Here is a 24,933-nt window from a genome sequence, read left to right as displayed (position 1 = left end):
AACTTGAAAAGAAAATTTCAACTTCCAGTTTACTTTTGAGCTGTAGGGGAAGCTGGCGCAAACACTGGGAGAACATACGAACTCCATGCAGATAGTGGTGGGAAATTAACCCAGGACTGCAAGGCATGCTCACATGCAATCTTCTTTAACAAATAAAGTTCATAAATGTAAAGTTGATTTGTCTTGATTTCAGATTAAAATTTAGCATTAATAGCTTAACCTATCTATAAACTTTATTTTAAAATTCATATTTTATTTCTTTACATTTTCCAGAGGCACACCAGTGTAAGGATGATGAGTTTAACTGTACCTCTGGCATGTGTATACGCCAGTCCTGGGTGTGTGACGGTGACAACGACTGCAGGGACTGGTCTGACGAGGCCAACTGCTCAGGTACTAGTGGTTTTGTCCCAGCCCGTGCTCGGCTCATTGGCATCTTTTGTGTCTCCCATGTTATTCATGTTACTTAGAAGATCTTCAGTAAAAATCAGCACACTACACATTGTTAGGCACATGTTTAACCCCTTAATTACTCTAGCTCAGAGGTCTCCAAACTGTGGCCCAGGGGCTGAATGCAGCCTTTTGCTTGCCTTTATCTTGCCCATGGGGCGCTATTCCATCCAATGACACCATTAGAAGGACACAATTCCTCCCACTGACACCAACGATGGGGTACAATACCTTCCATTGATACCAACAATAGGGCAGAAATCCTACCTCTGACACCAACAATGGGGTACTATTCCTCTCACTGATGCCATCAGCAGGGCAGAATTCCTTCCATTGACCCCAGCCATGGGGCAGAATTCCTTCCATTGACCCCAGCCATGGGGCAGAATTCCTTCCACTGACCCCAGCCATGGGGCAGAATTCCTTCCACTGACCCCAGCCATGGGGCAGAATTCCTTCCATTGACCCCAGCCATGGGGCAGAATTCCTTCCATTGACCCCAGCCATGGGGCAGAATTCCTTCCATTGACCCCAGCCATGGGGCAGAATTCCTTCCATTGACCCCAGCCATGGGGCAGAATTCCTTCCATTGACCCCAGCCATGGGGCAGAATTCCTTGCTCTGATGCTTAATCCGATACCCGTGTGCTCAGTGTAGAAGAGGGGGTCAGACAGCCTCACAGATAATTGGTGCGTACAGTTACAAGCACCGATTTCCCTGTATAGCTTTCAGTAAAGCGGCTGACAGCCGCTTCTCCTCCTCTCCCTCCCACGGCTGTCAGCTGCTTTATTGAAAGCTATACAGGGAGATCGGTGCTTGTAAATGTCCCCACCACCACACCGATCACTCCCGACTGTTCCCTGTGTCCGCCTCCTCCCTGGGTCCTGCCATCTGGTCCCCCCCTCGTCTTGGATCTGTCAGGATGGAGAGCGGAGGAAGGAGCCGGTAAATGTCGTTTACCGGCTCCTTAATTTTCTGAATGAAGTCAGTGATCACTGAGTAAACTGTTTACTCTGCTTCAGTTCATTAATGGGGAGGAGCCTCTGTCCCCTGTCCATGCGTCTTCAGTGCAGCTAAGGCTGCAGAGAAAGGGACTGGGAAATCTGTGTCAGTCCTTTTCCCTGTCTCAAAAGGGAGATATCGGGGGTCTGTTTAGAATTTGTAATATTTAAAAGGTTAAATTGTAAAAATAAAAAATAACAGACCAATAACAAAAAAAGCATTGTAAAAAATAAGAAAATTATTAAAAAAATAAAATGCTGACAGTCCACACCTCATCAGTGCTGCATAATAGTACCGCTGTCACATGACGTTAAAAAAAAAAAAAAATCCGTGTGGACGAGTTTTTGAAAAAAGTATCGTTACTTGTACTCGGTATTAAAGTGGTATCGTTGCAACCCTAGTTTGTACTGTAGACTCTCTAACTTTCACGCAAACCAACTGCGTCAGAAGTGCAAAGAAGTCATTTGCTGGATGTGTACTTTAAATTGAAGTCACTGTTGTAAGTTGAAATACATGACAACATGCACAGGAATATTTTATAGTTTAGAGAGTAAGTCTCCTAATTGTTATGGCCACAATTGCCACATAACACTCCCCCCCCCCCCCCCCCCCCCCCCCACACACACACACACACACACACACACACACACACACACACACACACACACCTCCACCCTTAATTTAGTGTATGTAGCCCCAACATAAATCACTCTCTTGTGTCTTCAGCTGTCTCCCATACCTGTGAGCCATCCAGCTTTCAATGCCATGATAGCCACTGCATCCCTCAGAGGTGGGTGTGTGACGGCGACTCTGACTGCCAGGACGGCTCTGATGAAGATCACAGTATCTGCGGTACGTGTAGGGGATCCTGTGACTTGTGCAGCTCACAGCACTCACATCTCTGTCCTCTTCCACTGTCTGTTTTCTGATCTCTGTTCTGTGAGCTGTAGATCTGAAAGTTTTTTTAGGGGTTCCCTGAGATCTCAAACTTTTTTTTCAAGGGTTTCGCCAGGGTAAAAATTTTGAGAAACCTTGGTCTAGGAGGAGAGGATAGCTAATTACCCACATACAGCAGGACCATAGAGATGTAATTATCCTCCAAGTCAGCAGTGCACACTTATGCAACCATATTATTTTATTTTTTTCCCTCCACATAAAAGATTTCAGTTTGTTCAACTGAGTTGTACAGTTTATAGGTCACATTAAAGGTGGAAGAAGTTCTGAAATTATTTGTCATCCTTTTACAAAACAGAAACCTGACATTTTAACAGGGGTGTGTAGACCTTTTATATCCACTGTATGTATATATGTGTGTGTTAGGCTGAAAGTAGAATTCAGATTTGACATTGGCTTTGGTGTTGGGCATGATGGTTAGGGATAAGGTTAGAATAATGGGTTAGGGTGAGTGTTCCTGTTCAGTTTAGGGGTTAGGATGAGGGTCATGTTAACGGAAACTAGAATTGGGGTAGTAGGGGCAGTATTTGGGGTTTGACGTTTAGGGTGAGGGGTTAGACAGGAGTTGAGGCATATTTGAGGATTAGGGGTTAAAGGTTATGTATTGGAATGAAATAGTTAGGTTTTCTGGTATGGTTGTTGCTACACAAAACATTAACTAAATATGTCAATGCAGAATACATGTTGGTGATGAAAATGGGTGCTGCGTTTTATGTGTTTTTCCAGAAAATTATAGTGATGAAAGCGCCCTTACAGTGATACTGCAGAAGGGTTGGTGTATGGGTCACGGCGTATGGAGCAGATGGAAATAGTTTGAGTCTTCTTATGCCTAAAAACATCCACATTGTTCATTTTCTGGACAAAATAAGCTAAATAAATTGTTCCTTTAAGTGAGATAGTAACAGTCTGGTCTCCTTCCAGAGAAGAAGTGTAATGGTTTCCACTGCAGCAATGGGACGTGTATCCCTCTGGGTAAACATTGCAATGGTGTGAAGGATTGCCCTGGAGGCGAGGATGAGCAAACCTGCGGTAAGTAAAAAGCTTGTACCTGTCCTGGTTTTCCATGGGTAATACATTCATTAGAGGAGCTTGGTTCCCAGGTGCCCTCTTCTGGCAGGAAGCCTTAACTTTCTGCCTGGCTTAAAGAAGCAGCCAATTTTTCCTCTCGCTTCAAAATGTTAGTTTGGGCCAGCTTGGTTGAAATTATATTAGGTAATGTTGTGTATGCTGAAATACAGTACAGCAAACTTATGGTGCATACAGTAAGCCTGGCTGTCAGTGGCAGCTGGTGGTAGTTTTTTGGGGGGTGAGGGATTGTTTGGCAAACAGTGCACCCACAGTCTCAGACCCGCTTCCTGATTGGCGGGAAGGAGATTCAGTGTGAAAATAGTGGATATTCATTCGCTATTGTCATGGGCTCCGTTTCCAGTGCTCCGCACCCCAAGCTCACCTTATTTTGAAGCCTATTGGAGCCATAGTCCAGCGTCCTGCATGGGGTCCAGGTGCATGGACAGGGTGGTTGGTGCCCGTGCTCCTTTAATGGATGGGCCGCCCCTGCTTGCTGTGTTCCCTGCCTGTGTGGTACACACTTCTTTCTGTGGCCAGAAAGAAGCCGAGTCAGTCAGTTGGCATCTCCGCCATTCTGGATTGGCCTTGTATATAAATCAATGAATACAAGACAATTGACAGAGGTGGAGAGATGTAATGGGGTTGATTCACTAAAACTGGACAGTGCAAAATCTGGTGCAGCTCTGCATAGAAACCAATCCACTTCCAACTTCAGCTTTTTTAATTAAACTTTGACAAACAAACCTGAAAGCTGATTGGTTTCTATGCAGAGCTATGTCAGATTTTGGACTCTCCAGTTTTAGTAAATCAACTCCATTATGTGTTTATATAATTAAACACACACGCTGTACAGTATATTTAGCGGTTTGCCTGGCATTCAGTTTTAATTTTACTTGCTAGTGTGTCTATTTTTATTCTCCTGTATCATAACTCATCACCATATAACATCTGTCATTTAGAGCCCCTGTGTACACGCTACATGGATTTTGTGTGCAAGAACCGTCAGCAATGCTTGTTCCACGCCATGGTATGTGACGGAGAGACACAGTGTCGTGACGGGTCTGATGAGGATCCTGCATACGCTGGATGTTGTAAGTAAAATACAGTTCTGATCATTTCTCCACTGTGCTGTCAGTTAATCAGATGTAACGCAGAAGGCGGGCCTTCACAGGGCATCTGTGTTCGAAAAGTCGGAATGGCTGCTTTGTCAGCTTTACCTCTTCATAAAGATGTTCAGTTCTTTCCATGTTCTTTTATTTATTTTTTTTTCTAATTTGTGTTTCACTAAATTCTGTTCAACTCGCCTATGATAGAACAAGCCTAGAGCTAAGCAAAAATAATGGTGAAAGGTCTGAGGGATTAAACATATAAGGAAGTCTGCAGGAGCCGAATATGTACAGCCTTGACAAAATAAGGGAAAGGGGAAAATGTTTGAAACCTTTAAATACATTATAAAGAACTCATCCAGACAAGATGCAAAAGTTCCTTTAAGGATTAAGCTTTCCTTATATTTATAAATCATTTTTAATCTCCACTTCCCTTGCAAATGTGCACCTGCTTTGTGCCTGTGCATTATATAAAAGAACACATCCATAGCATCCTATTAGACATTCATGTTCCTCCCTACTGGCCACTGGGTGTTGCAGACATTAGCTGTACAATCTACTGAACAGTTGCTTGATATACACTCTCAGACCTAGTTCTAGAATATATTTGCACAGCTAAAGTCTGCACTACCCAGCAGCAAGGAGGGAGGAACCTGCAACATAAGAGGCAAAAAAATGATTTGCGCTTAGTAAGGTTATGTTTTTGGAAGTTTGTTAGGGACTTATAATGCTCTTATACAATAAGTAGTTCTTGTGGGCTTACATACACTTTAAGGGTTAGAATAAAGTTCTGCAGAGCAGTATTTCCAATATGAATCTAACCTTAAAATCACAGGGGCACAACCCCAAACAGGTAGAACATTCAGAACTAACCTTAGAAAGTATCATTTTAGTGCATGTGCACGTGTTTGGGTGGCAGGCGGTAAGGAGAGATGATTGAGCTGCAGTTTTTCCACCACCGGACTACCCCCCCTAAACTTCAATTGTGGCTGAACAGGGTTGCAATGCCTTTTGACACAAATGATACTCTGTCACGATTGGTGGGCAGTACTAATGCCAAACATGACCCATTACGGTGAATGGGACTGCACTGCAGGCATTAATCAAATGCTAGGCTTGCTGTTGTAATATTCCCATTCAGAATCCCCAAGCATTCAGGAGGCAGCAGTATCCTGACTACCTGACAACCACTTCTGTACCATTCACTGAAAATAATTTCCCCACGGATCGCGAGAGGTCCTTAGAGAAGTTGATGTTTGTAACAGATCTCCAGCACAGGTGGTAAGCCAGGCAATAAGTGAATTTAAGCTTATAAAGCCATCTAAAAACCTCAAAAAATATTTAAAAAAAAGGTTAATCCTTGGATTCCATAAAACAAATGTCCAGATTGGTTCTAATGTCTGCGAATGTGAAGAATTCTGTGGCTGAAATGCTGGTCACAAGAGTTTCTTTGCAAGAAACAGCTGGAACTGTTGCCCTTTGAGGGGGAAAGGCTGTTTGGAATATCCTTGGAAGTCTTCATTCAGAAGTTCACTGTGGGTAAAGGTTCCGATAATAGCCCACAATTCATATATTTATTTAAATTCATGATAGTAATTAAAAAGTTGAATATAATACAATTCTATATAAAAATATCTGTTTTTTTTTTTGTTTTTTTTAAGACTAATTTTTCGGTTTTGGCACCAAAATTTCCATTTTTGGTGTACCGCTAATATTTTCCAAGCTATTATTGTTATCCACTATATTACCAGCATTCTTTGGCCTAAACATTGTTGGGGTTTACATACACTTTCTAATTATTAGCAGTAAACAAACAATGAATCTTTTTGCAGGGTACAATGGATGCTTCAAAAGCCTGTACAGACATTGAAAATGTCCTTGACAAATGAATATTGATCAATTTCTGTCCTACCCTTGTAAACCCTTCATTTGTGTCTTCTCGCCTGCCAGCACGTGGTCCAGAATTTAAAAAGAGTTGTGATCCGCAGAGCTTCTCATGTCTGAATGGTGTCTGTATTAGCCTGGAGTGGAAGTGTGACGGGATGGACGACTGTGGAGACTACTCTGACGAAGCAAACTGCGGTAACTCTCCATACACCTCTTCAAATAGGCCTTTATTTAACCACTTCAATACCAGGCACTTTCACCCCCTTCCTGCCCAGGCCAATTTTCAGCTTTCGGCGCTGTCACACTTTGACAATTTTTCACACAAATAGAGCTTTCTTTTGGTGGTATCTAATCACCATGTGTTTTATGTTTTGCTAAATAAACCAAAAACACAATTTTGAGAAAAAACCCACATTTTTTTTCTTAGTTTCTGTTAGATAATTTATTTGCAAAATGTTATATCCTCATAAATTTGGGCCAAAGTGTATTCTGCTACATTTCTTTGCTGAAAATAACCTGTATATTATTTATAAATCTGAAAATTGATAATTCCTGATTTACTGAAAGCCTATCCTTTCTTGAGGCCCAAAATGCCAGGACAGTACAAATGTCCCCTTATTGGAAAGTATACAGTGCAAGGTATGGCGAAGATGTAATTTTTGTCGCCATTTTTTGTAAAATTAGAAAATTTTGTGATTGGCCACAGCTATTCACATGGTACAGGTGGGTTGTGAATGGCTCTGTCTGTGCCATGTGATCACTGTGACCAATCAGAGATCAAAACAATGAATGGCATGAATCAAAGCCATTCATTGTGTATAACTGTCATGTGATCTGCTGTGACTGATTGTTGATCACATGATACTGGCAGCTGCTGGTACACTGATCGACATCCACCACACACAGCGGATGACAGTTCACGCCGCAGCGTGGCCTTTGGCGTGTTTCAGGAGGACATCATATGACTTCTACCTGGAATGACGACTGTCCCGGCTGCCATTTGACTTTAGGCCGGGCGGGAACTAGTTAATGTTACCACATTATTTCATATTCCTGTTATGTGTCTGTTGTACCATGTACTTGTGTTAAAAAAAAGTATCCTGTTCTCTTTGTATTGCTTGCTTTGTGTGATTCTGCCAGTCCCCCTGTTTTCCCTTATCGTCTTTCAGGACAGCACATGAGAGAGAGGCTCCACCCACTAGGAAACAGGAAACACAAACTCCACCACATTTTAAAAGGAGGCTCCTCTCCACAGCTCGTCAGTTTTTGTGTTTCCTCCGGCAAGGGAACACCTAGTAGGGGCCAGGGTCTCTTATGGTGCTATCCTGAGAGGCCAGGCTGCCTACCCCACCATACCTATCTTTTTCCTCCAGAGAGTCCGATCCTCCCACACCGCGCCACAGGGTTGCTGGTAAGTGGGCTCCTTTTTTCTCTTTCTTTGCTCATGATGAGCTGGACCGTTCTTGGAGCCGCTCCTTAGGCGGCAGCAGCCGTTCGCGGGCTTTTTTGAAACCGCGTGTCGGCGTTACTGGCCGCCGCCATCTTGGAAGAGTACAGACTCGACCGGTCGGAAGTGAGGTATCCGACGAGGGGAAGGCGCTAGGAACGGGCGCATCATTTCCGATCGGAAGTGGCGCAGAGGAAGAAGGGAGGAGCGGTCCTGGTGCCTATATTCCGGTTCCGGTCGGGCGCAACGGCGTTTTTTGACTCCGGAACCGACGTTCGTAAGAGCCACCGATCGGTGCAGCACCACTATGGATTCTGTGGCAGCTGCATGTGGGACAGGCACCAGCAAGGCCCAGGTAAGAGGCTATAGTGAATATCCTGGTTACTTTGGTGCCCCTCTCACAAATGTTTTTTTCCCCCTTGGTGGCTGGGGCCTGTCTGGGCACATGGGGTTAACTGTTGTTCCTCCTGTGCACCTGTGGTGAGTCCGTTAGGAGGAAGCTTTGGCTTAATGAATGCTGGTGTTTTTTCTCTTTTGTCATTTTTTTCTGGCAGGCTAAGAGCTCTGAACCAGCCATTAAAAAGAGATGCCCCTCATGTGTAAAGCAAAGTTACTGGAGGGTTGGAAGAAGACTTTATGCCAAATTTGCATTGACTCCTTAGTCAAGGAAGAGGCTTCTTCTGCGTGCAGCGACATAATCGCATCAGTTAAGAAAGAGCTAGATGCTACTATACAGGCTTTTCGCTCTTCTCTTGTAACACCAGCATTAAGTCAGGCAACTACCTCAGACCCCTCTCAGGACTCACACTTAACCCCAACGGTAGAGGCTGAGGCTGGCCCAACTACCCAAAAGGGGTATTCCCCCTCATACTCTGGAGAGGAGGAGGAGGATGAGGAAGAGGCAGATGCACCTTCTAGATACAAACTGTCCTTGGAACAAGTAGACAGTCTGTTGAAAGCAATTTATGCAACATTGGGAATGGAGGAAGAAAAAAGAGAATTATCGCTGCACGATAGAATGTATGAAGGGCTTGGTGAAGCATCAGGTCGCACTTTCCCTGTACATTCGGTAATCTCGGAGACCATTAAGAAAGAATGGGCTGACCCAGAGAGAAAACCCTTTTTCCCAAGAGCTCACAAGAGGCGTTTTCCATTTAATGATAATCCTGAGTCACTTTGGAATAAAGTCCCGAAGTTGGATGCAGCTTTTTCCCAAGTATCTAGATCAACAGATCTGGCATTCGAGGACATGGGTACTTTGAAGGATCCTATGGATAAGAAGGCGGACCAACAGCTTAAAAAAGCCTGGCAGTCCATTGTAGGGAATCTCAAGCCTGCTATGGCTATGACCTGTGTCTCCAGAAACATGGAGTTCTGGCTGAATCAGCTAAAAGCACATATTATAGCTGATTCACCCAAACAGGAGATTCTAGATTCCTTCCCAACCCTTATAGCAGCTGTAGCATATATTTCTGACGCCTCTGCAGATTCTATAAGAATGTCAGCTAGGTCAGGGGCCCTGACCATTGCAGCCAGGAGAGCGTTGTGGTTAAAGACATGGCCTGGGGACGCAGCTTCCAAAAATAAGTTATGCAGAGTGCCATTTTTGGGAGATCAGCTTTTTGGTCCTGATCTAGAATCTATTTTGGATAGAACAGCTGATAAAAAGAAGTCCTTTCCGGTTAAAAAGAAAAAGCAGCCAGTTAGGCGGTTTTTTCGACCTCAAAAAAATCAGGAAAGGAGTAACAGGCCCCAAGAAAAAAGAAGGAGTTGGGCGGCGCAGAGAGGAAAAGGCAAAGGGAATGTCCTTTTCAATCCTCCTACGCAGGCCAATAAGACACAATGACTTGGTGGTGCCTGTGGGAGGAAGGCTTCAAGAATTCCTTCCTCTCTGGGCAAACATAACAAAAAACCCGTTTGTTTTGGATTCAATAGCCCAGGGTTACAGGATAGAGCTGTTGAACCTTCCTCCAGAGAGGTACTGCGTAACAAATTTGCCAAAAGACACAACAAAAGCCCTAGCCATGAAGAACCTGTTGGGGGATCTGATAAAACAGGGGGTTGTGGTTCAGGTGCCTCCGGAGGAAGTTTGCCAAGGGTTCTACTCCCATATTTTTCTGATAAAGAAACCATCAGGAAGCTTTCGGCTCATCCTCAATTTAAAACCGCTAAACAGGTCAGTCCAATACAGGCGATTCCGCATGGACTCCATCTTTTCGGTAAGAAATCTCTTAGTCAGAGGATGCTTTATGGCATCAATCGACTTAAGGGATGCGTACCTGCATGTACCTATAGCTGTTCAGTCCCAGAGATACCTGAGGCTGGCAGTAAATATGGGGAGGGAGGTTTTGCACCTTCAATTCAGGGCCCTCCCGTTTGGTCTATCTTCCGCCCCTCGAATATTTACTAAAATTATGGCGGAAGCCCTAGCTCCCCTCCGGCTACAGGGGATTGCGGTTATCCCTTACCTGGACGACCTCCTTTTCTTTGCCCCTTCCAGGGAAAGGTTACAGGAGGATCTGATCAAGGCTCGCAGTCATCTGGAGGCCTTAGGTTGGATTATAAACATCCAAAAATCAAATTTCAATCCAGCACAAAGAGTCCAATTTCTGGGGTATCTGATAGACTCAGTGGATCAAAAGTTTTTTCTTCCAGAAGAGAAGAAAGTGAAGGTATTGCAGGCAGTATCCAGCCTTCAGACGAACCTGGAGGTATCAGTCAGAAGGATTATGTCAGTACTAGGAACCTTGTCCTCAACCATGCCGGCCATTCGATGGGCCAGACTCCATTTCAGACCCCTTCAGAGTTTTCTCTTAAAGATCTGGGATCACAGTCCAGAAGCTTTAGACTCAAAGGTAAGGCTTCCCACCAGGGTAAAAAGGACCCTTTGGTGGTGGAGAAATCAGGCAGTGCTGTCAAGGGGTTTACTCTGGTCCTTCCCAACAGAGAGAAGGATAACGACAGACGCCAGCAGTTGGGGATGGGGAGCACACTGGGGTCAAGACATTGCTCAGGGTGTTTGGTCCCCAGTGGAAGCAGGAAGGTCATCAAATTGGAGGGAGTTAAAGGCAGTCGCTTTAGCCTTGGTTGCCTTCTCTCCAAACCTTCAGGGGTCCCATGTGCAGATATTGTCAGACAACGCCACCACGGTGGCATACCTGAACAAACAAGGGGGCACAAGGAGCGGGACTCTTCTATTGCTATCTTCAGAGATCCTAGAATGGGCAGAGAGTCATCTACTTTCCCTGTCAGCTGTACATCTCAAGGGCACGCTAAATGGAGTAGCAGATTTCTTGAGCAGACAAAGGATTCAGGAGGCAGAGTGGAGTTTGAATCCAGAAATATTCACTCTAATAACCCAGAAGTGGGGATGCCCGCAGGTGGATCTATTCGCATCAAGAGAAAATGCTCAGCTCCCTCAGTTCTTCTCCCTGCACCGAGACAACGGATCGATAGGGATAGATGCCCTGGCACATCCTTGGAATTTCCAGCTGGGTTATGCCTTCCCCCCTTTTCAGCTAATTCCTTTAGTATTGAGGAAGATACAGAAGGAGAAGGTGTCGGTAATCTTGATCACCCCGTACTGGCCAAAAAGGGCCTGGTTTTCCTCCATTCTACTAATGTCAGTCAAACCTTTCTGGCAGCTTCCCCTCAGACAGGACTTACTACTTCAAGGTCCAGTGTATCATCCGGATATAGCAAGACTAAGTCTCACTGCTTGGTATCTGAGGAACAGCTGTTGAAAAACAAGGGTTTGTCAGAGCCTCTAGTATCTACTTTACTGGCTAGTAGAAAGAAGGTGACTAGAGATATCTACGCTAAGGTTTGGAAAATCTACAACTCCTGGTGTCGCTCGGCAAACCGAAATTTAGAAGATATTGTGTCGGTTCTGGAATTTCTGCAGAAGGGGGTGGACAAAGGGCTGGCAATCAGCACTCTTAAAGTACAAGTGGCTGCCCTAGGAGTATACCTGGATCAACCTATTTCCTCAGTTCCGTTGGTCACGAGGTTCTTTAGGTCACTTACTAGATCCAGACCAGTTCCCAATAGACACTTTCCAAAATGGGACTTGACAGTGGTTTTACAAGTACTCACAAAAGATCCTTTTGAACCATTACAGTCAATCTCGTTAAAGAATTTAACTCTAAAGACGATATTCTTAGTTGCAGTTACGACTGCGAGAAGAATTGGAGAACTTCAGGCTCTTTCAGTTAAGGAGCCCTTTATGTCAATTTACCCAGACAGGATTGTGCTTAGAACAGATCCTGCGTTTTTACCAAAAGTGGCATCAGTCCATAATAGGTCGCAGGAAATCATCCTGCCAACTTTTTGTTCAGATCCTTCAGGAAGTAAGGAAGAATTATTTCATAAGTTAGATGTAAGAAGAACCTTATTACATTACTTAGAGGAAACAAGGGACTTCAGGTCTTCGGACTCTTTATTTGTTCTGTTTTCCGGCAACAGAAAAGGAAGGAAAGCTTCAAAGGGATCAATTGCCAGATGGTTAAGAATGGCTATTTCAGAAGCTTATGTCCAGTCGGGGTTGTCTCCTCCTCAGGGAGTACGAGCACATTCTACCAGAGCTCTAGCCACTACATGGGCAGAAAAAGCTGGTGCCACCCCAGACCAAATTTGTAAGGCGGCTACGTGGTCAAGTTATCTTACGTTTGTCCGTCACTACAGATTGGATCTTCTGTCGGCTGGTGATCAGGCATTTGGCAGAAAGGTCCTGCAGGCTGTTGTCCCTCCCTAGTTGGTAAGTTTCGATTATCCTCTCATGTGCTGTCCTGAAAGACGATAAGGGAAAATTCAAGTTAGACTTACCGGTAACTTGTTTTCCATGAGTCTTTCAGGACAGCAGCAACCCGCCCTTCATGTTTATATATACATATTTATACGTATATGGAAGTGTGTGTGTGTGTGTGTGTGTGTGTATATATATATATATATGCTGTGAATTAACCGTATTATGCTTATGTGTTCCAGCTTGGGCTGGAGGTACTCTACTACAACTGACGAGCTGTAGAGAGGAGCCTCCTTTTAAAATGTGGTGGAGTAGTGTTTCCTGTTTCCTAGTGGGTGGAGCCTCTCTCTCATGTGCTGTCCTGAAAGACTCATGGAAAACAAGTTACCGGTAAGTCTAACTTGAATTTTCCTATTTAAAAACTGACCATGCTGGGCATGAGAACACATTCTTCCCAGCATGCCTGTCCTCAAATGGCCAAGACTTGTGCTGACACGCCTTTTCGTCTTTCACTATCCTGTGTTGCAGTGGAATGTGGATAATATGGGAAAATATAATAATAATGTTGCACATGTGTTGGGTTCTGCTATCTATAAACTCTGCAGCCTTTCATGGACATCCTGTTTCCCACTGTCTACTACAGAGAACCCTACAGAAACCCCTGCCTGCGCCCGCCTCTACCAGTTCCAGTGTGAGAACAGGCACTGTATTCCTACACGATGGAAATGTGACGGGGAGGACGACTGTGGGGACTGGTCAGATGAGAAGGACTGCGGGGGTAAGTGTTGTCCGGTGCCTCTGATTTTAGCAAAAACTGAAAGATTTTGGAACGGAGAGCCGCAACACCCCACAGAGGGGTGGGAAAACATAGGTGGCTGGGTACTCTGCCACAAAGACTGCTGTTCCCGAGGCCTGGAGGCAGCTAGTGACTCATCCTGATATACAGAGGGGAATAGAAGAATCACACCCCCCCCCCCCTTTTTTTTTAAATCACATTTTTGTTTCTTTGCTGCTTGAAATGAAGACAGTTTGTTTTTATCCAGCTGTATTTACTAGTGCAAGTTATAATATCCGAGTGAAAGAAATGACACCAACATTCCAGAAAAAAAAAAATCAAAAACAGATTTGAGTCTGAGTGCACTGCAGGATGGAGGCCCCTAAAAATTACCAAAATAAACCGGTCTAGCCTTTTACCTCCTTGCGGGGCACCCAAACACCTGTGACCACTTGTAAGCTCTATACTCGGGGGCGACTCCCTTCAGGGTGGAGGTGGAGGCAAGCGTGACTTTTCTCAGCATTTTCCAGGATCAAGGGAAAACTATTTGCAATCGTTGTGTGTATTTTAACAAGCAATCTCTGGTTAAGTGAGCCTATTTCAAGGAGAGGAAATATGTGAACCCCCTGAAAAAAAAAAATCAAACACAGATTTACTGAGTTGGAAAAAGGATCACCCCCTTATGTCAGTATTTTGTTGGACCACCTTTTGCTTTAATTACAGCCTTCAGGAAATTGCCACCTCCATGCTTTTCTGTAGGAATGGTGTTATTTGGATGGTGAGCTGTGTTGGATTTCCATGAGACATTGTTTGGTGTTGAGGCCAAATAATTCAATTTTAGCCTCATCTGACCACTGATTCTGAGGCCACATGGAAAAAGATGAGATGGTCAGATGAGACAAATTTTTTATTTGGCCTCAACACCAAACAATATGTCTGGCGGAATTCCAATACAGCTCTCCATCCAAATAACACCATTCCTACAGTAAAGTATGAAGGGGGTAATTTCCCGAAGGCTGTAATTAAAGCAAAAGGTGGTCCTACAAAATACTGACATAAGGGGGTGATCCTTTTTCCGACTCAGTTAATCTGTGTTTGATTTTTTTTTTTCAGGGGGTTCACATATTTCCTCTCCTTGAAATAGGCTCACTTAACCAGAGATTGCTTGTTAAAATACACACAACGATTGCAAATAGTTTTCCCTTGATCCTGGAAAATGCTGAGAAAAGTCACGCTTGCCTCCACCTCCACCCTGAAGGGAGTCGCCCCCAAGTATAGAGCTTACAAGTGGTCACAGGTGTTTGGGTGCCCCGCAAGGAGGTAAAGGCTAGACCTGTTTATTTTGGTAATTTTTAGGGGCCTCCATCCTGCAGCACACCCAGGTCTGGTAACTCTTGAGTAGTTAGGTGATGTGCAGGCTGGATTGTCAGGGAACAACTGGACGGCATCACCATAACTTTAATACCACAAGTTGACATAATTGTTTTTATTATCCTTGTCCATTCATTTTTCCTTTTTCTAGTAGTCTCACGTATTTGTAAACCAGAGCTATTGTTTTAACTTTAATATAGTGTTGTTCATTTGTCCTTTGTCTAATTAAAAATAACATTTATTTTTTATAAAATACTGTCTGCGACTCTCATATTGCTGCCAGTAAACCCCACGGGGAACTTCCTGCCTGTTTTAAACCCCATTGAAAATCTGTGGAATGACCTTAAACGGTCACTATCAAATTGAACTGAACTTGAGCAATTCTGCAAAGAGTGGGCAAATAATGCAATGTCTAGACGTGCAAAGTTAGTAGAGACCTATCCCAACAGACTAAAGGCTGTAATTCAAGCAAAATCAACAAAATACTGACATAAGGGGGTGATCCTTTTTTCAACTCAGTGATTCTGTTTTTGAATTTTTTTTTTTTTTTTAAAAACATTTTTTTTCCTGACATGCTGGTGTTATACCGTTTTACATTGATGTTCTAAGTTGCACTAGTAAATACAGCTGGATAAAACAGAAACTGTCTGTCTTAATTTCAGCAAAATGTGATTATTTTAAAGGGGAGGTGATTCTTTTCTATACCCACTGTACGCATAGATATATATTCTGAATTGGTTCTCTTTCATGTAACGTCCTATAGGTTTCCAGGGCAGCATTACTAAAACTTGGCTTTCTTTTACTTTTCACTCATGCTTTCACCTTTACACTGTTAATTGTATTCTTCCAAAGATTTTTCATCATGCATGAAGCACCACATTCCATTCACATACAAATGTATAAGTATCTGTATATCTTCATGTGTAAATGTTTTGTTTTTTGTTTTTTTGTTTATAGAGAGTATTCCACAGACCACTGTGAGACCTTCCACGTGTCCTGCCAACCATTTCCGCTGCGACAATGGGGTCTGCATCATGAACACCTGGGTGTGTGATGGCTACAAGGATTGTATCCATGGCTCTGATGAGGAAGGATGCCCCACAACTGGTAAAATAATTTTCTATTAATGAAGTAAAATGTTAATGGTCGTCTTTAAATACAATTAAGAAAATTAAGCAAATTTTCAATTAAGAACTTTTCTTTTCTCCTTTCAGTCCAGACTCTGCTCTATAGTAGACCAAGTTAAATTCAGAAACTCGCACTGCTTGCATTTAAAGAAAATAATTTTAATGAAATATTAATGAATGCAGATGTGCATTTTTATTTGTCTCTCTTATATCGGCTATGCAATCAGATTTTATTTGTTGCCCTTCTTCTGCTGTTGCTTTTCTTCCCTCCCCATCCATTCCAGTTAAGGTTTACAATCACCAACATTCTGACATCGTGAAAAGAATTGCCCATCCAAATTTGGTTTCTGGTATCAATTGTGTGGGCTGCAAATAATGTAGTCTGGTGCAGTTTTTAAGTGGAGTACTACAGAAATAGGTGCAGCGAGACTCTGTCCAGTGTTTGCTATGCCCACTTTTCAGCATGGCAATTCTCTAATAGACATGGCATGAAACCTCACAGGAAGCTGCAGGAAAATGTTAATTTTCAGACATCACAAAGAAAATGGTTTGGGTTGGGCTGAGGGAGGTGCTTCTGTTGGTTCTAGAACTCTGCTTGTTGATCTCTTAATAACGTATATGTAATATCAAGGCTGATGTATATCCTTGCTCCATCAAATAGTGAACTCCACAGTACCCACCACCACATCACACGGCCGCTGCAACCTCTTTGAGTTTGAGTGCCAGAAGTCAAAGTACTGTATACCCAAGTGGAAGCAATGTGACGGCTTCAGAGATTGCCAAGATGGAACAGATGAGCTTCGCTGCCGTAAGTCTCCCACCACTGCATGAACCCGCAGCCTCAAAGTGTACTTGTCATTTGTGGACTCGTTGCTATGTTTTTGAACAAAATCAGAATATTGCCTTTTTAGGGGAATTTATTGTAAGCCACACTGCTCCACCAAGGTGCCTCTAGTATAGTATAATTCTGTACTATTCATCTCAGGAAGTATATAGCAATGGTGAAAATGCGGCTTTCCCCATTAATAGCACATGATAAATTCCTGCTTAGCAGTGCTACACGACAGCTGTGCCTTGCTGATCATCTTGTCTCACTGCAAGGGTCTCCATGGTTGAGAAGAGTGCTTCCTGCAGCCTTTAATGACAGGAAGCACCCACAGAAACCATCCTTGCCCTAAGACTTTGGTTTGAGCAACTTTTTTTGTAATTCATGGAAATAATTTTAAAGGTACTTTCTCTTCTGTTCATTGAAGGACACAGCTGGATATTTAGGACCTGATATTAAGCCACCTGCAGAACTGGGATGCTAGGTACAGCAACACAAGGAGCCCCCCTAGGGGCTGCCCCTGCTGGTGGCCAAACCTCCCATCTGCAACTCACATCAAGCCTAGCTCTTAAGAGTTAGGTCAAAAAAAGCCAAGGAAAATTCCCAGGAAAATTCCAAGCTCTACTTATCAACTAGCCTGCGACCAGCTAATTTCACCTAACAGTATGCATTAAAAACAGAGCCTCTTAAAAGTTAGAGGTAGGACCACAAGTAACAAGGTGCCTTGACGGGGCCTGTAGCTTACGCATGTATTTGAAAATGTGTGCAGACTAAACCCCTGTTTTTAACGCATACAGTTAGACAGGTCAGTTTGGTCGCAGGCTGGTCGGTAATTAGAGATTGGAATTTTCCTTGGCTTTTTTTAACATCTGTTATGCTCCTTGCTGCAAAGGCCAATTATAGGTAGGGGCAGTGGCTAACTTTTTGTTCTTGGGAGTTGGGACCTAAAAATTTTTGCTGCTTATTTCCAGGTTTATTTTTTTCTTTCCATCTATGGATTTTTTTTTTTTTATTCTTCTGCGGCGCAACCGCTGGAGGACCCCAGGTTGCCTACCCCTGGAATTGTACCTTTTTAATTAATGTGAAGTTTGCATGACAGTCTACTTCAGACTGATCCATTCAGCAACTCGTGCTGCTGTTCTATAAGTCTAAAGTAGGCAATAGATGCTTTTGGGCGATAAGGGGACAAAGAGGGGGGGCTCGTAGGGCCTTGGACATTCATACTGGGTATTTAGGCAACAATTCATAATCAACTATAGATTTTTCATATAATCTTTTGCTCAAAAAAAAAATAAAATGGCACATCACGTTAAAACCTCCTTAAACCTCATTAAATCAAACAATTGTAATGTTACTTGTGTGGCCAACATTACACCTTCTGTGCATCTGTGATCACTCTAACACTTTTCCTTTCTCATCTGGAGAAAGCATGTATGTGTGTATTGCCAATAGACAGGTAAGAAGAGATTTCATATGAGACTAGTGTGTTGGGTCAAGGGACAAAGAGGCAGAAAGGACATCATAAAAGGCCTGTGTGTTTATTATGTTGGCTGTCGATGTGTGTGATTTTGGTGAAGCTGCAGGGAGGAAGAGGATGTGTGACCTGTGCCAGTGTTTGTGTGTTGGGTCAAGGGACCGTGAGGCAGAAAGGATGTCATATGGGGCCAGTTCAGGTGCAATGGGTCAAGATGCGGAGAGAATGTCATGGGAAGCCAGCATGAGTGTTGGGTCAAGATGCAAGAAATCAGGACGTCCTATGGGGCTAGAGTGTGTGTGTGTGGTGTCACGGAACTGAGAAGAAAAAATGTAATTTGGGCTCAATGTGTGTTAGGTCAAGGTGCACAGAGGACGTCATGTGGGGCCAGCGTGTGTGTTGTCTCAAGGTACAGGGAAGCAGAGAGGACATCATATTAGACTAGAGTATGTGCACGTTGGGTCAAGATGCAGGGTGTTCTATGGGGCCAGCATGGCATGCTGGGTAAAGGTACAGGAAGGCAGAGAGGACATTCTCTGGAAACAGTATGTGCGGTCAAGGACAGGGAGGCAGAGAACATCCTCTAGGGACAGAGTGTGTGATAAAAGGACAAGGAGAGGTACAGAGGACATAATTTTGGGACCAGTGTGTTGTCGAGAGGGAGGGTGTCATCTGGAGTGTATGTCAGCAAGAATCCGGAAGGGAGAAAGGTGTGTTGCTACATTTTCTTAATTACGTAATTTTTATTGGCAGCCACTCACAGACCTTCTGCCTGCATTAACGGGACACTGTGTGAAGACGGCGAGGCCTGCTTACCTCTGTCGGACCGCTGTGATGGCTTCCTAGACTGTTCTGATGGTAGCGATGAAAATAACTGTACCGGTATGCAGATGTTCCTTTTTCTCCATTAGTTGCAGGCGGTCGTGGGGTGAAGAGACAAAATGGCTGACCTTGCATTTCTCCTGTACAGATGACAGCGTAGTATACAAGGTACAGAACCTACAGTGGACGGCTGATTTCACTGGAAACATAACCCTAACCTGGGCTCGACCAAAGAAGATGCCTCTGGCATCCTGCGTTTATTCTGTCTCTTACAGGTAATACAGACAAGAAAGCTTGCAAAGTCTAACTAGCAAGGCTGGATAGTATTGGCCGAAGAATAGCTTGAGTGGTGATTGGGAGTATATAGAATGGATTAAATGTACTGCACAGCATATTGAGGAATAGAATGTTTAGCACAGTGAATTGAGTGAAGGAGAGTGTAGTATAGTGAAAAGATTGTACAGGACATTATGAAGAGTGCAGTTCTTTTGGTGTATGCAAAACTATGAGATGCAGAGTATAGAAGATGCAGCAAAGTGAAGTTTTGTGGAGTATGAAGACTGTAATAGAAGTGAGGGGATTGGTCTAAGAAAGTCCATAAGAAGTAAGAGAAGGCCTCAGAAGATTGTGGCCACCAGACAATTAATGAAAGTTCTGTTTGAACTAGACTGGCATCTTGAGAGAGCTTTATTTCTTACGCCAAGGTTGCGATGTATGCTGCAAGTTAGCCAGTCATTGATCTGTTATTTCAGTTCTTCGCTTTTCTATCTGCAGGGTTATAGGGGAGAGTACATGGAAGACGGTGGACACACACAGCAACAAGACAGCCTTTGTGTTAAAGATCCTGAAGCCGGACACTACCTATCAGGTCAAAGTACAAGTACAGTGCCTGCGCAAAATACACAACAGCTACGACTTTATCACCCTAAGGACTCCTGAAGGGTGTAAGTACACACAGTGAACACCATAAACGCTATTAACTACCAAGTATTGGCAGCCACCTCCACATTGTCACATTGATGTCAGCGCAGAGCAGATAGAACAACTGCCAGCAAGTTGATAATCTCATGCTACCAATGGATTAAAAATGTATTAAACCCACTTTTAATTTAGGCTAACTTTTTTCTTTTGCAGCAGAATGTGATTTTTGTATTTTTTATTTTTTTATTTTGTAATCTAGTCCCTGATGCACCTCAGCACCTCAACCTTGTGTTGAATAAAAATATTCCATTCACCATCACTGGCTGCTGGTCTCCCCCTGCAAACACTCATGGGCTCATCCGAGAGTATGTGGTAAGTACTTATATGAACAGAACTATCTTTGTAGAGAACTAAAGTGGGGTGGGAGGGCATGATTGTCTCAGTCTTTACTGACAACTGCAGAGCTGTAGGATGTTAGGAGAGCTCTGAGCAGAGTTGAGAAGTTGCATCTGAATACCATAAAATGCCTTTTTTATTTTTGCATTCATTAAATATATGACCATGTTCACGTGGTGTTTGCAATGCCTGCATCCCAAGAAGAAATAGAGTTCCTTTGAAAAAGTATGCATACCTCGAAGTTTTCCACATTTTGTCATGTTACAACCAAAAACGTAACTATTTTATTGTAATGTCATGTGATAGACCAACACAAAGTGGCACATAATTGTGATGTGAAAAAATGATAAATGGTTTTCAAAAATTTTTACAAATATGTGAAAAGTGCGGTGTGCATTTGTATTCAGCCCCGCTGAGTCAATACTTTGTAGAACCACCTTTCGCTGCAATTACAGCTGCAAGTCTTTTTGGGGATGTCTCTACCAGCTTTGCACATCTAGAGTGAAATTTTTGCCCATTCTTCTCTGCAAAATAGCTCAAGCTCTGTCAGATTGGATGGAGAGTGTCTGAGCAGTAATTTTAAAGTCTTGCCACAGATTCAATTGGATTTAGGTCTGGACTTTGACTGGGCCATTCTAACTCATGAATATGCTTTGATCTAAATCATTCCATTGTAGCTCTGGCTGTATTTTTAGGGTTGTCATGCTGGAAGGTGAACCTCCGCCCCAGTCAAGTCTTTTGCAGACCCTAACAGGTTTTCTTCTCAGATTGCCCTGTATTTGTCTCCTACCATCTTTTCCTCAACTCTGACCAACTTCCCTGTCCCTGCTGAAGAAAAGCATCCTCACAACACGATGCTGCCACCACCATGTTTCACGGTGAGGATAATGTGTTCAGGGTGATGTGCAGTGTTCGTTTTCTGCCACACATAGCGTTTTGCTTTTAGGCCAAAATTCAATTTTGGTCCCATCTGACCAGAGCACCTTCTTCCACATGTTTGCTGTGTCCCCCACATGGCTTCCCACAAACTGCAAACAGGACTTCTTATGGCTTTCTTTCATTAATGGTTTTCTTCTTGCCACTCTTCCATAAAGGCCAGATTTGTGGAGTGCATGACGAATAGTTCTGTCCTGTGGACAGATTCTCCCCCCATTGAGCTGTGGATCTTTGCAGCTCCTCCAGAATTACCATGGGCCTCTTGGCTGCTTCTCTGATGCTCTCCTTGCCCGGCCTGTCAGTTTAGGTGGATGATCATGTCTTGGTAGGTTTGCAGTTGCGCCAGTTCTTTCCATTTTCGGATGATGGCTTGAACAGTGCTCCGAGAGATTTTCAAAGCTTGGGATATTTTTTTAAAACCTAACCCTGCTTTAAACTTCTCCACAACTTTATCCCTGACCTGTCTAGTGTGTTCCTTGGCCTTCATGAAGCTGTTTGAGGGCTTCAGAGAACAGCTGTATTTATACTAAGATTATAATTACTATTTACTAATTAGGTGACTTCTGAGGGCAATTGGTTCCACTAGATTTTAGTTAGGGGTATCAGAGTAAAGGGGGCTGAATACAAATGCACCTCACACTTTTCAGATATTTGTAAAAAAATTTGAAAACCATTTATCGTTTTCATTACACTTGACAAATATGTACCACTTTGTTGTTGGTCTCTCGTAAAATCCCAATAAAATACATTTGTTTTTGGTTGTAACATGACAAAATGTGGAAAATTTCAAGGCGCACTGTATATGCTTAACTAAACCACAAAAGACCTCCACTGAGTTTTTCTGCAGCCTGTGATCTCCTCTACTACTTGATTTTGTTTTTAAACCTACCTGGAAAAAGCCAGTGCCCTTGCTTGGCTAGGAAGTAGTTAATATTAATTACATGTACTATTTAATATTTACCTGATAAATACTAAGGATGAGCTCCGGCGTGTTGGCACACTCCACCTGCAGAGCCCGACAAGAAGTCGGCGCTGCGCTAATCACAGGCAGTGAGACATCTCCCAATCTTTGCAGCTGCACATTGGGGAAAACGTCTCGCTGACTGTGATTGGCGCAGCGCCGTGCCGACTTCCTGGCGGGCTCTGCACGTGGGCTGTGCGAACGCGCCAGAGCGCATCCTTAATAAATGCTGCAATATGTTTACTCTCATCTATTGAGGGACACAGAATTAGACAAAACAATTGGGTTATACTGCCAGCTACAAGATTATTGGTCACTAGAAAAAACTGATTTGGCCCTAGGGACTCTATAACCCCTACTACATACATTGTGGTTAGTTTTGGGGCCTCAGCCTTCCTTCTTACCTAAAGTGACCAACTTTTCCAATTGTCTGTTGAGGGACACAGGAATTTAGGAACAGTTGGGTTATACTGCCACCTAAAGGAGGTTGGTACACTGGCAAACAAAGTTTTAAGACCTCCTCATAAAACCCCGCTCTGCCCAAAATGCCGTCGTTTTTTGCTAGTGTTCTAAGAGGTTGGATGCTTCCCCATTAAAGCTGTTTAAGCAAATGTCTAATAAAAAAAAATTTCTCTATTTTTTTTTTTTTAACTCTGAATTTTTTTCAGGGCCTTCAATTAAGATCCATACACTACTCCTCGAGCTGGTCTCTACATAGCTATCAAGATCAATGTTTCCTCAGCAAAAGCTTTTGAGGTCATGTCTGGCCCCCACTGGACTGGAATGTGACCTTTGGGCACTGGGATGTGCATTTTGGTGCTTTCCGGAACTTTGTGTACGGTGTTAGCTAGCCACAGAGTGTTTTTCAGATCCTGAGCCGTAGCACTGCCCAAGGTGTGACTATGCCACTGCAGACTCGCTTAGTGTGTAAGGCTGGTTGGGCTGAAGCACCTGGAGCTACCGCATAGGGTGCCTTTTCAGGTTTCCCACAGCCAACGTTTTTTCTGCAGTAGGGGTTAAAGTTGAGGGATTGAGTGGTTCTAGGGAATTTACCTGATATCCCAAGAAGGAACTGATGCCTGTAATCTCAAACCTGGGACTCCTGTTGTAGGATCGTCATCAGTGTCTCTTGAAGCTTCACTGGGTAGGGCTGAAGCCTCTCCCATGTCAGGGACCTCCCATGTCCTCTGGACTTTCTTTCTGTTCGTTACTGGAGCCACCTACTGAAAGACTGTTTAATTCTTTCCATAGATTCCAGTTTCAATTAACTGGTTTGACACTCTGTCCTGTGTTAAGCTGGCCATAGATTGTATACATTTTTTTTCAAAATTCTATCCAACATTCTCTGAATATTCTCAGAACATGTTTGAAGGATTTTGTTTGTACTTGACTTTTAGTGGAATAATTGGACTTTACCTAACAAAAACCACATACACTGTTAGAAATTTGTTTATGAAACATTTTTCATCTTGCTCCTTCAAATCTTCATGTCACTTCCCTCCAAAACTAATGTCTATTTGACACACTAATGATTAGGAAAATGAATAAACCTAAAGTTTTTTTGTTCGACTCTACCCATCTATAGCCAGCTTTAGTGATAACCACATTTGTAAAAACTGTGTTAGAATGTGGGATGAGGCATGTGCGTAGTCTCCTTTTGTGGGCCTGTTTTAATCATGTTTCCCTCTGGGGGACCTGTTCTACTGGTTTTGACCCACTTTTTTATTTGTCGACTGTTACCTTGTTATGTGCAAACGAGAAAGTCCGGACAGCCGCACTCCAGGAAATAGTAATTCAAAATGCTTTATTTTAAAATCAGGAACATGTCAAAATACAGGACACCATGAACAGAGTGTACAGATGGTAAGCTAACGCGTTTCGCACTCATAGCTATTACTCATTAGCTATGAGTAAGCACTTGGATAAGTGCGAAACGCATTAGCTTACCATCTGTACACTCTGTTCATGGTGTCCTGTATTTTGATATGTTCCTGATTTTAAAATAAAGCATTTTGGATTACTATTTCCTGGAGTGCGGCTGTCCGGACTTTCTCGTTTGCACATAGCTTCTACTAGCATTAGCCAGCACTTGGAACCTCTTACTTCTGGAGAGTAAGATCAGCTTCACACCTGGTGAGATTCAGACTAGTGCGGGGATAACTTTTGTATGTTACCTTGTCTAGTCTTTTTATCAAGCAGAAGCCTTGATCCACCTGTTTTGGTTGTGATTTCGTTCACAGCTCTTGCTGGTATGGACTCTTTTGGGTAGTGAATTCTCCTGTTCTGGTCTGCACACCAGGTTGCTCCTCTGTAATCTCCTTGGTTATTGTCAGATTTCCCCACCTTTATAGGGGAACCTTATCTCCATCTTGTTCAGATTTTGGTCTTTGTCTTCCTGGTGGGCCTGAGTTGCAGATTTTTCCTGGTCTCTCCTGTTGTCATTTGTTGTTCCCTACCCCTCATCTAGACAGCTGTGGCTGTTCTAGCTGTTTGAGTTCCTTTTTCACCCCTCAGTGGATGATGGAGAAAATAAGATTATTGTACTTACCATATAATCTCTTTCTTCAAGTCCGTTAACACATACTGGTCCCTCTGTCTTTTACTGGCCCTTGTACTGCTTGAGGCATGCTGGGTAGAGAAGGGGTTTTACATGGGGTTGGCTTACA

General features: G+C 43.3%; 1 protein-coding gene across 1 annotated transcript in view; it reads left to right on the top strand.

The window, feature by feature from the left end:
* Positions 1 to 24,933, top strand: part of LOC141111162 (sortilin-related receptor-like) — a 155,155-nt gene that overhangs the window by 90,644 nt on the left and 39,578 nt on the right. The window contains exons 25-36 of the mRNA XM_073603205.1: positions 274 to 393; positions 2,179 to 2,304; positions 3,328 to 3,435; positions 4,434 to 4,565; positions 6,531 to 6,662; positions 13,302 to 13,436; positions 15,762 to 15,911; positions 16,593 to 16,739; positions 18,985 to 19,113; positions 19,202 to 19,328; positions 19,828 to 19,997; positions 20,234 to 20,346. Coding sequence (XP_073459306.1) covers positions 274 to 393; positions 2,179 to 2,304; positions 3,328 to 3,435; positions 4,434 to 4,565; positions 6,531 to 6,662; positions 13,302 to 13,436; positions 15,762 to 15,911; positions 16,593 to 16,739; positions 18,985 to 19,113; positions 19,202 to 19,328; positions 19,828 to 19,997; positions 20,234 to 20,346 — 1,589 coding nt within the window. The remainder of the gene's footprint in view (positions 1 to 273; positions 394 to 2,178; positions 2,305 to 3,327; positions 3,436 to 4,433; positions 4,566 to 6,530; positions 6,663 to 13,301; positions 13,437 to 15,761; positions 15,912 to 16,592; positions 16,740 to 18,984; positions 19,114 to 19,201; positions 19,329 to 19,827; positions 19,998 to 20,233; positions 20,347 to 24,933) is intronic.

This window comes from Aquarana catesbeiana, linkage group LG10, assembly GCF_042186555.1.
Source record: "Aquarana catesbeiana isolate 2022-GZ linkage group LG10, ASM4218655v1, whole genome shotgun sequence".
NCBI classification, from domain to species: Eukaryota; Metazoa; Chordata; class Amphibia; order Anura; family Ranidae; genus Aquarana; species Aquarana catesbeiana.
This window is presented reverse-complemented; position numbering and strand designations above follow the sequence as displayed.